This window comes from Parus major, chromosome 2 (genome assembly GCF_001522545.3).
Source record: "Parus major isolate Abel chromosome 2, Parus_major1.1, whole genome shotgun sequence".
NCBI classification, from domain to species: domain Eukaryota; kingdom Metazoa; phylum Chordata; class Aves; order Passeriformes; family Paridae; genus Parus; species Parus major.
The window spans coordinates 123,084,079-123,100,743 of record NC_031769.1 but is presented as its reverse complement, the minus strand read 5'-3'; the positions used below and the strand labels follow the sequence as shown (position 1 = coordinate 123,100,743).

The 16,665-nt window shown below is 40.2% G+C and overlaps 2 protein-coding genes across 2 annotated transcripts; both read left to right on the top strand.

The window, feature by feature from the left end:
* Positions 1-3,955: 3,955 nt before the first annotated feature.
* On the top strand, positions 3,956-7,393 carry LOC107200988 (fatty acid-binding protein, adipocyte). Its single transcript, XM_015620151.1, has 4 exons — positions 3,956-4,179; positions 5,414-5,586; positions 5,806-5,907; positions 7,160-7,393. Exons 1-4 carry the CDS (start codon positions 4,107-4,109, stop codon positions 7,208-7,210), a joined length of 399 nt encoding a protein of 132 aa, XP_015475637.1. The 5' UTR covers positions 3,956-4,106; the 3' UTR covers positions 7,211-7,393.
* Positions 7,394-11,744: 4,351 nt separating this feature from the next.
* Positions 11,745-15,797, top strand: LOC107198314 (myelin P2 protein-like). The gene is made up of 4 exons (XM_015615250.3): positions 11,745-11,929; positions 13,442-13,614; positions 13,871-13,972; positions 15,545-15,797. The coding sequence occupies exons 1-4, from the start codon at positions 11,857-11,859 to the stop codon at positions 15,593-15,595; spliced, it is 399 nt and encodes a 132-aa protein (XP_015470736.1). The 5' UTR covers positions 11,745-11,856; the 3' UTR covers positions 15,596-15,797.
* The last annotated feature ends 868 nt before the right edge of the window (positions 15,798-16,665 follow it).

The window sequence follows — 16,665 nt, the reverse complement described above, 5'->3', positions numbered from 1 at the left end:
TGGGGGCTTAGAACAAATTCCCAGTCTGGTACCTAGCCAGACAAGCATTAAGAAAGGTTTTTGCCTTGTCTAAGTTGCAGCAGTACCAGAAGGTGTGATATGGTCCCTCCTTCCTAACATGAGGCCTTTATAGTCCATCTTGTCAATAGGGGTTATTGTGCCTGAACAAGAAGCTTGCATCGAATCCACAGTTCCCTCCCTGCATATCAAATCTCAATTTTTATAGCTTTGCCAAGAATACATATTTCTTACTATGAATATTGCCACCTATGCCTGTAATAACCCCATACAGAGGCCAGGTTCCTTTTAGGGAAGTGTTCAGTGGGAGGCACTGTCAATGTCATCAGCCATGGAAATGAGCATGGATGTCTTTCCATGCTGGTTTTTGTCCAAAGAGAAGCAGAACTATGGAGACAAGTGCCTAAGCACAATACACTGCTGCCCTTTGGTAGTCACCAGTTTGACAGCCAGAGCACTCAAAGGAGTTTTACTCTGTTGCCCTTCTGGGGCAAGGAGGAACTCAGGAAAGAAACCTCCTTTTAAGCAGTCATAACTGTTAACTTACGTTTTCACATTTGAGAGTAAGATGTGTTTTTACTTTGACAATACCATACTTACATAAAATATCAATCAAAGGATCTCCTAAGTGGCAGATCTTCACTACAGGAATAAACATCCTCTTTTTCACATACTCTAGTGGAAGAGCGTCATTGCTCCTGCAAGCCCGAAGAGCCAAAGGGAGGTTATTATTGTGCTTTTTGTAAAAAGCAGTTTATCTCAAGTAGATCTCCACCTTCAGTCTGAGTCACAGAGTAAGATTTAACCCATCATTGCTACCTTCTCATCTAGTGATTTCGCCTGCACAGCTTCTGCTTTGCTGTTACACTTCATCGAACCACAGAATTCTGTGATCACTTCTGCATATCTTGTGTCAAGAACTATCCTCAATGTCACAGCCCCCCAAAACCACATTGCAGACAGTGTATCATTGTTATTTACTTGAGCTGCATCAGTTCATATCAGGATTAAAAGATTAATTTTCTTTGTCAGCATTTCCTGTACTGGACCCTCACCAGCTTCCTCTTCTTGGTTTACCTTTACCTGCTGTGGTTTCTTTGAAATTTCTGCTTATTTTGAAATAGGTTTCTACACTTTTGAGGATGCCCTTGTTTTTGGTGGTATGAGATCACATCAGTGTCAATAATCATGAGGCTGCTTAGCCAGATTGCCCAGTTCTTGCTGTCAAGACACTTCTGCAAGTGACATGAATCACTTGCTTAAGCTTCCAGAAGGCTCACTGATTTCTTCATTACCATTAAAACTCCAGTCTTTATCAGTAGACTGCATGTGTTTGCCCCAGAGAGTAGGCATGATTTGTATTAGATGACATCAGTGCCATAAGTCTATCTCTTGTTACTGGAAGTCTCTCCTGAGGGAAAGGATAGCATTGGTAGGATACTTTCCAAGAGAGAGCCATAAATGTGCTCCCAGATAGTTGCTTGTCGAAGACATGCCAATCGACCCACAAGCTGGCTTTCTTCTTGCATTCTTGAGTCATCACATTTGCAAGATATCTGCAAATAGTTCAGATTCACTTTAAATGAGTGCAAGTAATTGACTGCCTGGGGAGGGTGCACTTCTCTGTTCCAAACTGATTTTCATCGAAAGGTGCTTCTACTCTACCCCAAAATTCTCCCAATATCACAAGCATTGCAGACAGCTGTTAATACCAAAGGAACGCAAATTGCCTCTCCCAGACTGTAGTTTTGAATATAAAAGCCCTATTTCCCCTCCAAACAAATGGTTTGTAGGTTTTTTTTTTTTTATGGTTGTAGTAAGCTGCACACAGAATAGTTCCCAAAAGTCAAGAAAAGTACAAACAGGAACTGATTTAATCCACATCGCAGCCTTTCTATCTGGGCCACTGCAACAATCCTCAGCTGGTACTTTCAGTTCTCATTATTTAAATGCTGGATTTGAGTTTTCATGTTCCTACCATCTGCTCACACACAATACAGAGTTTCTCAAGCCAATAATCTGAAGTAAAAATACCTCAAGATAATGACACAAACTTGAGGGACCTCAGAATTTCATTTTAAAGAACACTTGAGCGTGTGACATTCTGCAAAAACCAACCAGGAAAGGCACTAGCTGCTTCATAATTAGAATATAGTTTCATTTATTTTGAGATTAGGCCAAAGTCAGTGAACATGCAAAAAATTTTAAAAGAATAGGCCAAATCTAAAATTAGCTATTCTAGTCCCCATAGACTGACATCTTAAAGGCACAAGGGGGTAACTAATTATACATGTACAAAGTTGCTCAGGTCTCAGAGCAATCCAGGCTGGGGACACACTGCCTAGGGAGGAGCCCTGCAGAAACAGCCCTCAGAGTCCTGGTGGGCAGTCAGCTGAGACCTGGCAGCGAAAGGTCAAAAACATCCCGAGCTGGATGTGCAGAAGTACAGGTTGGTGGAAGTGGTTATGCCCCTCATCTCAGCAGTCATTAGGGTGTACCCAGAGTACTGTATCCAGTTCTGAGGTGAGCTCAGCAGAGGACCCACAGGATCTTCAGGGGTCTGGAGCACTTGCCCTGTGACAAGAGGCTGTGAGATTGAAGTGGTTCATCCTGGCTAAGCTTTGGGAGTGCTTACAAACAACCCTCAACACCTGTGGGAAAGTGACGGAGGAGTTGGAACCAGGCAGTGAATAGTGGGGGGATGAGAAATTGTGAATAAAAGCTGAAAGTAGAGAGGTTCAGAGAGAAGATAAGGAGACCGTGTCCTCCTTGGGACAGCTGGGCAGGGGTGTATGCTGCCTGGCTCCATCCTGGAGTTTTCTGATCCACAAAAGGGCACAGCTCTAAGCAGCCTGATGTGGGCTCAGAGGTGACCCTGCCTGAGTGGCAGGAGGCACTGGAGAACTCCCCACTTCCCTTTCCTTAGAAATACCCCTATGATCTTGCAAGCCTATATAAATAATTTCTATAGCATTGTTATTTACAAAGACAACAAGCAGAAAAATATGTGGCCCACAATATCGATGCCTAGCAACTAGCAGAGTAATTCCAGGAAAACCACATAAAGAGAATTGCAGGGGCTGGACTATGCATGTATTAGCTGCTTTCTGCCATTGGAAAAGCACATTACAAAGGAAAGTCTAAGAACTTGCTTGACAGCTTTCTGATTTTTTTTTGTGAACAGAAGTATGACAGGGTTTAGAGGATCAGTCAAGATGGACCCATTATGTCAGGCCTGTGCACAACTTGCCTCAAACAAATTAATGCCTGAACAACACAAACAGAAAAGAAATGAAGTGTCCAGGGACATTTGGCAGGTCAATACTAGAGCTTAGCTATATGCCACAACTACTCATAATGCTAGTCATTGGGACATACATGTTCTGAAAGCATAGGAGTAAAAAGGGAGAAAAATCCTGTTTTGTTACTTTTCTTCTCGCAGAACCCCATCTCCATTGCATAAAAGCATATTACAGATTGTTAAATTGATTCAGGTGGTGCAAGGACAAGCAGATCCCAATCAAGGAAGCAATTCTGTTGCCTTAGCCTACTATAACCCCAGCATTCTCTCTTTGTGCTCGAAACCCACTTCTTCCTGTAGTTCTGTATTTCTCTAGAGGAAATTTCTGATTGCAGGGAGGCTGAAAACAGTCTAAATGATCCCAATGAGCCTTTTGGATCTGAAAGTCTAGGAAGTGAGCTGTGTCCATTTGATATAGTAGACTGAAATGAAAGAGTAGGGGAGAGAACATTAATTACCTTTTTATTCTGAAAGGTAATTTGATTTAATTATTTGCCTTTAAGGTAGAGTGTTCTTGAATGTCAAAAATAATTAAATAAAAACAAGACAGTGATCTTTGTGCTAGTAAGGGCATATGAATAATAGCACTATGACCCACTGGCAGAGGAGGGGTAGGGGAGGAAGAAAAACACTGGGCCCTGGGACTCCCTCTTCATTGGTCATCCCAGAGCATCATGTGGCCACAGCTCCTTTTTAAAGATAAGTACTCTTCCCCTGGAGCTCATTATACTCTCCTGTCCTGCATTTCCTTTGGAACCTGTGGAAGACAACTTTCTAGCCTGACAAAATGTGCGACCACTTTGTGGGAACCTGGAAGCTCCTTTCTAGTGAAAACTTTGAGGACTATATGAAAGAACTGGGTGAGAATTGTTATTTCAACTTCTTGTATCTGGAACAGGGAAGGAATGCCAGTTTTGAACTTTACTCTTTGCTTGCTTTTTCTGGTTTTGCTGTTTATCAGGGGGGTTTTAATCAACTATTTTGATCCGATAGTCTTAAACTGGAGAATTCATCTGTGTCAATAAATGGTGTTGAATTCCTATAAAGCAGAAAAACTTTGATTGATGAGAATAATTTCAGGTAAGCCAGGTCTCTGCATGCCTTATTAGTAGTGTTATAAATGGAAGTAAAATTTTGTGTGAATTACTTTTTATCCTTGGACATGCATCTAGGTGTGATGCTAGAAAGCAGCAAGTTTCCTTATTTCTATGAGCAACACATCTAAACAATTTTAAAATGCTACTGGATTAGGACACCAGTTAATTGCTATGGCTATTATATTGAATGAAACTCTTTAGCTGCCTCCAGTGAATATTAACAAAGACAATTGCATGGATTCATTGCAAGATTTGATGTCTAACACTTTTCTCTAAAGGTGTAGACTTCTTGCTTAGAATTAAAATTGGGATTTTAAAGGTTTCAACATTCTGTTGGTGCGGAGGAAGCAGGAGTTAACTTGCACTGATTCAATTAGTACGTGCTAAAAAGCTGGGGGGGTTATTTGCAGTTTAGAGGTAAAATACTTACTGTGACTTATCCTGACAGCTTTCAATGAGTGACTCTTGCACTCTTAATCTTTACTCCAGATTTTACTCAGGACATAACCATTGCCAACTATTTCTTAATCATTTCCTTATATTCAACCTACCCACTTGTAAATATAAAAAGCTTGCTTTTTTTTTTCCTTGTTTATTTGTTTGTTTTGTTGCTTTTGTGGCTCAGAAACTGTCAAATATTCCTGCTTATTTACATTTAGATATAATTAGTATACAAGTTAGAGTACAAGTTATGAAAGTTATTCTGAGCAAGTCTATGTGCAAATACCTGGCATTCACATAATCTCAGTCTTCAAAATACTGCTTTTACTATTTATAGAGAATTTCATTACATCATTACATCAACCCACCCAGCTTGATCTATAGATAAAGAGTACCAAGTGAGATTTTACAAAAGAAGCCCTGTAACATAGAATTATTAACAGTCAGAAAGCAATAGGGGAAAAAGTACTGAGGGTTGTATTTTTTATTTTCCAGTGTATAAGACAAAAAGGTTGAGGAAAGACAAAAATTTCATAGTGCCCTACCTTATTTACAGGTGTGGGGTTTGCTACCAGGAAGATGGCTGGTGTGGCAAAGCCTAATGTAACTATCAGCATCAACGGTGATGTGATAACCATCAAAACAGAAAGCACCTTCAAAAATACAGAGGTCTCTTTCAAGCTGGGTGAAGAGTTTGATGAGACCACAGCAGATGACAGAAAAACAAAGGTGAGTTCCAAAATGGCATTTTGCAAATGCATCTCTCAAAATGGATGTGGGAGCAGCAGGGCAGAGCTGTGATTTTGACATCCAGAGCAGAAATGCTGCCTCCACAGGTAAGAATGTTATGGGTGCTTTGTGCTTAGTGCTGTTTGGACCTGGAGAGTCTTCTCTTGAGACCAGAGCACCCTGATGAAACAGCCACACTTTGTTTTTTTATTTTGGTAGAATGTCATAACCCTAGACAATGGTGTGCTGAGCCAGGTGCAGAAGTGGGACGGGAAAGAGACTATCATAAAGAGAAAAGTGGTGGATGGGAACCTGGTGGTGGTAAGTCAATCTTTGTTACTTAATCACTGAATTCAGTGTGCAGAATTCATGTTTAGCTGATGAATGACTTTGGATTCAAACACAGGAAGAGAAGACATCTAAAAGGGCTCTGTGCACTCAGTGAGAAGTCTCTCTGATTGACTCTAGAGTGTAGGTTAAAACTGAAAAGTTGTTAAACTTATGGAATGGTATGGGAGGTGCCTGTTCTCCATAGCAAGACATGGTTGGGGAATTGAAGGAAGAAAAATCCTATAAGGAAAACTAACATATATCAGAATCTCTAAGTCCTGGACAGTATAGAGGAAGCATTAGCAAAGCCCACATGAAATGTGTCCACTCTAGGCTGATGCAGAATACTCCTGTTCATCTTCAGCAGAGGCTTAATCACCTGTGGGAAGCCTGCTATGCATCACCAGCAACTGTGTTAATAATATGATGTTAGAGCAAGGAAACGTGTCCAAGCTCTGCTGCTTGGTTTTGTCTGGTCAGAGACTATTGTGCTTGACTTGGTGCCAGTAAGGCCCACCTACAGTCTGGGACTTCCCAACTCTGCTCTACACCTGTAGAAAACACACTTTGAAGAATCTGGGACAGGACTTACATTCATAAGAGGCAGCTGAGATTCCTACATGCTGCAAAAGAATACACATACACAAAATTCCTAAAGAGTTCTGCCCTCCCCTAGGGAAAAATAATGTGTCCATAAATCCAGTATTTAAATTTATTTGGATAGAGACCAGAGGAGAGGATATAGAAATAGTTTTTAATAACAACTTCATTAAGAAAGATTGAACAAAACAGAGTTTGATCTAACTGAAAAACAGATGAGAACAGAGCTTCACATGCAGAGGCTGACACTAGCAGCTGCAAGTCTGAAGGCTCTCTGTGTGTGCGTGTTGTGCTCACGTGTGTGAAGAGGACAAGCCACAGCTGCAAAAGGTGAAGAGAAAAAAAGTTAATGCCCAATTGCAGGGTCCAGTCAGCCTCCACAGAAGTAAAAGGAGCCTTCTTTAGAGATTTTTAAGGAAAGATTAAGAATCTGCTGGGGGTCAGTAGAGCAGTTCTTGAAAATTCTTTCACTCCTGTGCTTGTTTTTCAGTCTTCCATTGCTGAAGCTCTCAAAACTGGGTTCCACTCTTTTAGCAATTGCCTTTAGAGATGGATAAATGCAATTTTTTCTTAAACTGGCTCCCAATGGATAAGTAATTCTCTACCTTCTGACTAACATTATTGAATTATTTTTTCCCTCCAGGAATGCACCATGAATAATGTTTCCTGCAAAAGAGTTTATGAAAAAGCATGAAGAAACCACCTTCACACAGGACTAATGCTTAAAGCTGGAGTAAAACAACCTAACCAAAGGAGAAAAGCCCCACAAATCTGTTTTAAAGAGAACTGTACTTTTTTTCAGATATATCCCAAAGCAGTTACACGCATTTAGTCTAATTTGTTGTGCCTATTCAATAAAAGGTTCTGCTTTCTACAATGTGTGCTTATGCTGGAGTTTGTCAGGAAGGGGCTTGGGGGCAGTGCAGTGTGGGGAAGGGGTGCTGTGCAGGAAAGCACTTGTGGGAGCCAGTGCCACACTCAGCCATGCCACCATCTCCCTGCAGAAAGAGCATCGGGGCCGGTCCAGGGAGTGGCACTTGTGTCACAGGGGCAGAATGACCAGAAACATCATCTGTGTGCGGGCTGCCCCCACAAGGAGGCTGTGCACAGCCAGGGAAATAATAGGGCTGCTCTTCTCAGCTTCAAGCAGAGCTGGCTGTTCCTGGGGCAGGGAGGAGCATGAACTGTGGATGTCCAGTTTTGGCTTCCAAACATGAGCAGGGTACCAGGCACCTCCTCTGTGCACAAATCCAGATGATTTTAAAATTAGGGACCATTTAAAGCAGCTTGATCTTTCCACCTCAAGTGTGAAGTTATAGCAGTTAGAACTTTCACCTGTGATCATTTTGTCAATTTGCCTGTCTTGATCATCTCATTTTGTCCTAGATAGGCTAAAAGCCTTAAATTAAGAATCATAGCTTAAAAATATTCAGGTTTACTAATAGCCTGTACACGTTTGCTAGTGATACAACCTCCTTTACTACCTGTATGCATTTTCTACTAGCTCATTAGGCTTGATCAGTCTTGGGAACATGAGCCTTTCTAGATGCAAAGCCCTTTGGACACCATGTTCTTCAACTCTGCTTGCCCATAGGCCTGGTCTCCTGTTAACATCTATAGAAGCCATGATTTCTACTCCTGGGAGGGCTTAAACTGAGGACAAAAAAAAGATAATCAAGATTTCTAGGGAGAACCTGGACAATAAATATCAAAATGTGTGCCTTAAATGTTCCCTTAAATAGGGAAATGACTATATCTATAGTGATTAAGATCTGTGAACCAAATTCCACATATTCCTGACATTCCTAAAGTCAGCTGTCAGAGGTGATGGTGCTGAGTCCCTACTGCTAGCAGCAGAGACCTCTCATACACTTGAACTTTCCTCTGTTTAACTCAGATTGTTCCCAAGTTTTTGCACTATTTATACAACCGGATAGGGAAATGGAAGGACTTTTACATTGTACATGAGCTGAGGAGTCATTTAAAGGTGATGCCAAAGACCATCAGTAAATTCTGCAGAAAGTGTTGAAATAAACATGAATAAACACCCCCTGTGTTTTAGCCTTGGCTTCATTGCTAAAGAAATCTCACCAATTTAAAGAACAGCAGTAGCATATGGGATGGAAGAATGCTTCAGCGTACTCCATATACACAGTACTAAATCTACCTAGCACTTAACAAAACCAAAATTATTTATGAGAGTTACGATACAACTACAGTTTAGTGGTAGAAAATCTACACAAGAGTGATGGCTGTAAGAAGCAGATACATTGACTTAAATAAACTACATATAGACTTTAAATATCAGCCCATAGTATTCTATCATCTACACATTTAGAAATACTCTGTCAGAGGAAAATTTCCAATATTCTGATATTCAAATAGCAGATTTTATTTTCCAGAAATCTTACATTCTGAATGCAACCAGCAGTTACAATTGTAACATGCACAGCCCAATATTTCAGCAAAGGGTAATGTCTTTTAAAAACATCACCATTTAGTTTGTTACACGGTGAACGACTTTGAAATTTATGAATGCATAAAACTTCAATTTTTGGAAATTTCAATAAAGTGACATTCTGTCTATAAACGTGAACAGGGACAGCACCATAAGGAAGTATTAGCAATGCTTTTCTTAGAATATGAACATGTTTGGAATTTATTCTCTGAAAAATGACAAAATTTATTGTCTGAGAACGGCAGCAGTCTAGTAACTGCTTGAATAAACAGATTTTTATGTGATTTCCTCTCTGTCAAGAAAAGGTGTGTGCTCTCAGACCTAGATGGAGGTGGGAGCACACATTCCTAAGGGCTAAAGTCAAATTGGTGTCTTGTCCTAACCTGCAGAGCAGCACATGTCTCCCTCTCTTTTCTGTCATGCTGAACTATTGTCCAAAGGTCAGTAACCACCCCAGAGCATTCCTTTCTGCCAAAGAAGGATCTTACTAAACCCCTACAAACCCATGAGCAGCACATTTACCACAGCAGGCACCTTGAATGCTGAGAGGAGGAGATCTCTGTCCCTCACCACATTCACTCACTGCTCCTTACAGGTTTCTTGGATGACAAAAGGGAAAGGCAACTCACACCCAGAGTTTTGGCAGTTCAGCAAAAAGATGAGGAAAGGCTTATTCTGAGCATTGACTTATCAGTTGTTTTTCTCTTTTTCTTTTAACTATTTATTTCCACTGGAAAGAACTTGAAGGACTTTTGTGTCCTGGCCTGTCAAACCCCATGTGTGCAGTGCAGTCTGGACTCATATCCCCAGCCCAGCTGTCCCAGTCTGGTCATGTATGATGTTCAGCTGAGGGAACAAGAAGCTATTTGCACCCTCCAATGTAGATATTGGGAAAAGAGAGGCTGCTGACCCCATGTTCAGAGTTGATCCTTCAGCTTCACAGAGTCAATGCTAAGACATCCTTGGTTGTCCTCACAGCAAGTCCCTCTTTGACCTCTGTTCTCCCCTTCTATTTCTGTTTTCTTCATTGCTCTCCTGGGAATCTATTTAGACTTTTTTTGGCCTTGAATATGCCTAGATCATATTTCCTTTAAAGAAATTCACATAATTTACTTTCTGCATTTCTTTAAACAGTATCTTTATTCCTAAATAGTCTCTGAATTTTTAGTTCTATTTTAGTTTTATTTCCATCAAGTTTTACCTTTATCTCTTGTGCTTCTTCACAAGAGATAAATTTCAATGTTTTAAATCCTGTCTTATATCAACTATAAACAAAACAAGGGAATCAAGGCTCTCCCTTATCGTATGTGCTCACAATCCTTGATACGTTTTTCCTCTTTAAACTTCAAGAAAATATTGGTTTCCACAATTATTTCTACTGAGATATATTTCTTGGCTCTTGTTCTTTCTAAGCTGCAAGTCCTTTAAATGAAAGTACTGATTTTTCTTAGTGACAAAGGGATAGATGGTAGCAATGTCAACATTGTTTGAGACTGTTTAAGACTGGGGTTTTGTCTGAATAAATAATTCTCTGTTACTTTTGTTCTTAAGGTTACTGGTACTGCAGTGCGGCTGTTCTATTCTGACTAATTTGCTTTTCTTGCATTTCTTTGGGCCTGATTCTACATCCCAATCATCTTTTATTTCCCAAAGGCACCAGCCTTGTCTTGTTAAAGTGCCTTTATGTGGATAAGACAAATAAAAGAACAAAGAATGCTTGAGGAGCAAGGGTAGAATATTTTCATATTATTTCTTGAGTAATAATCAATAGTTTCATTTAGAAGTAGTTTTCTAATTTCCAGAGATGGGAAAAAAGAGCTAGCTATTCTTTATACAAAATGTGATATGATGCATCTCTGCTTTAGAAGAGTTTTGTGTGGACAACATCTTCAAAGACTGACATTTACTTACTTATTACAGGTACAGCATCTGCTTCCAGCTGTGGGGGAGAAAGACATCTCTGCCTTGTTCATCTTTTCAATCACTCCAGAATTTTGCTCCCTGCACTGAACTGTCGTTAGACCTGTTCAGCAAGGGAAGCTCTGTTCAGCTTCCCCCACTGATGTTATGATTGAGGGGTTTAAGAACATTTTGCATATGCCACCAAAATATGTGACTGAAGACCTTCTTATTTCCCATAGCCACCACATAAACCAAAGACTACAAAAATTTCACTCCTGAGACTCCCCTCAGTGGAGAGGAAGGTGCTGATCTCTTCTCCCTGGTATCCAGGGATAGGATGTGTGGGAATGGTTCAAAGCTGTGTCAGGGGAGGTTCAGATTTGTCATTAGGAAGCACTTCTTTAGTGAGAGAGTGGTCACACACTGAAACAGGCTTCCTAGAGAGGAAGCCCCAGGCCTGTCAGTATTTAAGAGGCATTTGGACAATGGCTTAACAACATGCTGTAACTTTGGTCAGCCCTGGATTGGTCAGGCAGCTGGATGAGATGGTTGTTACAGATTCCTGTTCCGTATGGTGACAGCAGGAGAATAACACTGGGAGGACAGTTGGAGCTGGGTTTTGTGGGGAGGCAGTGCTCCTGTGTTGCTGATGTCCCAGTGCAGTGTGCCCTGACCGCTCTGCAGTGCAGTGGTCCTGCCCTGTCCCCATGTGCCCCTCGTGTCCTGGTGCTCTCAGTGAAGGAAGCCAAGGCAGCGTCACCCCGAGCCTTGTACTGGCACGGCTGCCTCGGACAAGGTGCACATTGTCTCTCCCTGGTCCTGCCTCCCCTATTGGCCACCCCCGACTGCCACATGGACCGGACCTCTTTAAAGAGAGACCACTAAATCTCAGTTGGGCACACAATCTCCCCGACTGCCACCAAGAGCTGCTGTGGCCACTGCCTCTTTCTGCAGGACCAGCGCCTCACAAAGCCTGTACGATGTGTAACCGATTTGTGGGAACCTGGAAACTCATGTCCAGTGAAAATTTTGATGATTATATGAAAGAATTGGGTGAGAAATGTTCTGGGTTTGGTTTTGTTCTTATTTTATGTTTTTTCTTTTTCTTTGTAAGTTTCATTTGGGAAGGTTCTCACGGATAGTGCCTTCTTTCTGGCCATAAAAAGCACTTAATTACTCTTCCAATATAATTTAATTTATCTTCTTTAGCATCTAAATTGAAAAAGGCAGGTGATGAATTACTACTATAAATCTACTTCTATTAACTAATATGAACTGATCTAATATGTTTTTCTTTAATGAGAGTAATCTATGGAGATACAGATTTTTTTATGTTTCCTCTTGCTTGCACCATTAAACTTGTGACTTACGATAATTTACAATATATAATGGAGCTGATGTCTCATGACACTGTAGTTTCAGACATCTAAATACTATGAATGAATCTATCTGTTACTGAAGAATGCCAAGAATGTAACAAATTGAGCATTGTTCTTCATTTTAATGCTGGCTTAATTCCTATATGCAAAGTACACAGACAGTGAGCTACTGCATTCCTTTTACCATATAAATGATTCACTGATTCCCTTTATTTGAAATGTTAGACTGAATAACAAAAGAATTGCAGTTAATTAATTAGCCAGGGTGAATGTGGGAGGAAAGTCCAGCTGCAGATATTTTTCTGAACATCTGAACAGAATTGCTTAGTATGGAATAATTACTGCAAATAGTTTTATACTTTGCAGATAATGTTATACCCTTTTTTAAAGATCTTTTAATCTGAGCATAGCATAGCATTAACAAAGGCACTAAATGCAGCTACCCCTTTTCTGCTTTTATGAAGCAGTGATATATCACCAGTGGCTTTATTCCTGCTTGCCCCAAGCCTCACAGCCAGTAGACAATGAACTGGACTGAAAAGGACTAGGCAATACAAAAGGCTTTTGGTATGGGATATTTCTGGAAGCTCTTTTCAGCTCTCAGCCCTTACACCTCGATATTTTTTATATTTCATACTTGTACTTTTCACCAAGGTTTAGATGCAAGGATCCTTAAGGGGTGTTAATAACAACTTAGGAAATACCCAGTGTTCAGTATGTTTTAAGGAACAAGAACCAGCATATTGGAAATTCAGTGTCCAGTTTCTTCTGTGCAATTATTAACAAAGGTACAAATTCTCAGATTTGTCAAAGAATTTTTTAAAAGGTTTTTTACAAATTTTTAGGAGAACCACACTTCCTCTGAATTTTTCTGCTTGTTCTATCTATATGAAATTAATGCAGATCTGTAACCAACCCTATTTCTTCTTATCTAAATGTGCACAGCTCTATAATCGTGTATATCTTTACTTCTTGCTGAAGGTGCACTCTTATCAGCTGGGGCTGCCTCAGCCCCTGAATACTGAGGTTCCCAGTATTCTACCTCTGTCTCAGTAGTGTCTCATCTAAAGAATTAGTGTTTCATCTCAATCAGGCATTGAAGCATATTCTTCCACTGAAGAATCATGAAAGGAAACTGAGTTTATTGCTTCTAGAGTGTAATGATTGTTTTGTTTCTGATTTCTAGGAGTGGGTTTAGCTACCCGGAAACTGGGTGGCCTGGCAAGGCCCGATGTGATCATCAGTATGAAAGGGGACATAGTGACCATCAGAACTGAAAGCACCTTCAAAAATACAACCATCTCTTTCAAACTGGGCCAGCAGTTTGACGAAACAACAGCAGATGACCGGAAAGTCAAGGTAAGGGGGCTGATGGTATCTGAGTGGTCTGAACATCTCCTAGAAGAAGATCAGGGGAAATTTTACCTACTCCCTTAGTGCACCTTGAGTTTTCCAAACCACTAAAATAAAGGACTAAAAGAAGATATAGTGCTGAATATAATGTTACTGAGCATGTCATTACCCAGAGCACATATCTTGCTGAACGTAAAGTGAATTGCTACACTATCTGCAAAGCTCAAACTGCAGTTTGAAACTCTTCTCTTGGAATTTGCAGAGTGTTGTAACCTTGGAGAAAGGGTCATTGGTGCAAGTGCAGAAGTGGAATGGCAAAGAAACCACGATAAAGAGAAGACTTGTTGATGGGAAGATGGTGGTGGTAAGTTCATGTTCCTTGTATGCTGCTAAAGTTCAGAAAAATACAGCCATCAGTTCATTCCTGTCTAAACAGACTATCAATTTTGGCTTACTCTTTGAATAATGAGACAAATTAAAGGAGAGAAAAGAAGGAAATAAACGTTGCTGCATACAGCACCTTGTCTTTAAAGTGACTATATTGGCAGAGCTGCCATAAATTGACAGCATGCTTACTGCTCTCAATATTATTGTTGTAAAAAGGAATAAGGTTTAAAAATAACAGAAACCTGTGAAATGGAAACAAAAGTTTACAAGCAGGGTACTGCTGACCCTTAAACAGCTCTTTCCTTTTCTCCATCTTGGCCAAGCCAGGGAGATAAAACATTTCAGGGACCCTAGTTGTAAGGGTCACTATTAAAATTAAGATTTCACTTTGTTCATTAAAGTTTTTAAATATTGGAGTCAAACTTCTTTTGGCAATTTGTTTGCAGTCAGCAGCACTACACTTTTACATGTTAGCTTGTTCTGGCTGCCTTTTGTTATAAATTCTCATACACAGAATCATAGAATGGTTTGGGCTGAAAGTAATATTAGAGATTATCTAGTTCCAACCCACTGTCATGGACACAAGGACACCGTCCACTAGACCAGGTTGCCCAAAGCCCCATACAGTCTGGCCTTGAACATGCCCAGGGGTGGGACATTCATAACTCCTCTGGCCAACCTGTTCCAGTGTCTCACCACCCTCATGATAAAGAATTTATTCCTAATACCTAATCCAAAACTCCCCTCTCCCAATTTAAAGCCATTCCCTCTTGTCCTGCCACTACACACCCCTGTGAAAAGTCCACTCCCAGCTCTCTTGAAACCTCCCTTTATGTAGGAAGGTTGATTTGTTTTTGCATCTGCTCATGGATGCATTTCTGTGTAGGATTTCCAATTATTAAGCCCTCTTCATGCAACAGAGTGTGCCTCTTCTGTCAGCATCCTGCTGTCTGTCCCTTGCCTCATCCAGGGTTGTGGAGGACTCCTCATATTTTGCAGACCAAGGAAGTATTTTTTTAACATCCTGTCACCTTTGTTGCATGTATCCTGTGGCTGTGAGTCATCAGCAACCACTGAAGGCCACTGGGGTGAGAGGGTCAAGGGAAATATTTTGCGACTCAGAAGAGCAAAGTTTTTTAGGCCAGAAGCCTGACCTTTGAAATACCCAGGCTGTTTCTCCTTCTACACAAAAAACCCTTACTACTTTGAAAATTTGAAAGTGTTGGTGGACCATGATATAAAAACTAAGTGGAACTAATATTTCTGACAAGGCAGCAATAATACCAAGAAAAGTAAATTTGTTTGTGGAAGTGGAGCTTGATTTTGAAATCTTTTTGTCATTAAATGCCACTTAATGAAGTTTAAAACTGTAAAAATAGAAACTATATTTGCAATACAAAAATAGCTTTTCTGTTTGCTCTAGAAGTTCTGTAAATATGTAGAGGTCTAAAACATGACATCTGGATTTTCATTGACTTCAGAGATTACTGCAGCAGACACAACTGCTGCCAGTAAAAAGTTTATATTAATATTTTCCTTTATGCCCTAGGAATATGCCATGAAAGGGGTTGTCTGCACTAGAGTTTATGAAAGAGTGTGAAGAAGTTTCCTCTCTGCACCGGACTGGAACTGGCTCTAAAACCTTGGCTTAGTTCAGTGACCAAAGCCTCATGCACTGTGCTTCTTTATTTTATTTCCTTTTATAGGGAAAATGATTGCACCATAATTTGATATTTCAGAGCCATAGTGTAACTAATCCAAAATATTGTGGTGATCCAATAAAAGCTTCTCAACACAGAAAATAGAGTGTTTGGCTCCACATGAATGATTTACATTTACTTTCTTGACTGGCGCTATCTTTTCTGTTGATAGTGTCTGTACAAAGGGTCGGACTATTTATGAGTAAAATGGGGAAACACAAGTAATCCATATCTGAGAAAGGGCTAACACTGCCTCAATGATATATGTAAAAATTATAATCTCCTGGACTCAATATTATTTTCCTGCAAAAGATTTTATTGCTGAATAGCTCCTATAGGGAAAATTATCTTTACTACCAGAATTTATTGAGTTTCAGTATGATATGTCATTGTAGCTTTATATTCTTAGCACATCATTGTTTCATACTCATCCCAAAAAGCTTATACTTCTTTTAGTACCAGGATTTATATACTGGTTTTTATTTGGAAGAAAACAGATACTGGAGGGGAAAAAAATTGGAATATATTCCATATTTGTCTGCCAAAAGAGCAGATAAACCCATAAAACAAAGTGTGGAGCAGGTGTGAATGAACTCCAGAAGTTTTAAGGCGAGAGGGCTTAATTTAAAAAATGCTCAACAATCAAGCCTACTTCCAGCACAGTATTTAAATGTACACTTAATATTAAACACACAGAGGAGTCACATTGGGTAGAGTTTTCTGCCAAGCCTAACTGAGTAGCTAGAGTGTTCATTTCTTCCACTGCACTTACTCTGCTTTTATCTAAGGAAAAAAACCAGAAAAAGTAAAATTTAAACTTCTGGAAGTCTATTTAACCCAAGAGCACTGTGGCAGGTTATTAATATTTGCGTCCACTGGCCAGTGCTCAGCATCACGGCCACATTCACACTAACCATGTTATTTCATCCTGTGTCATTGCCTCTGTGTCATCACACGGAGCTCCCGCCTC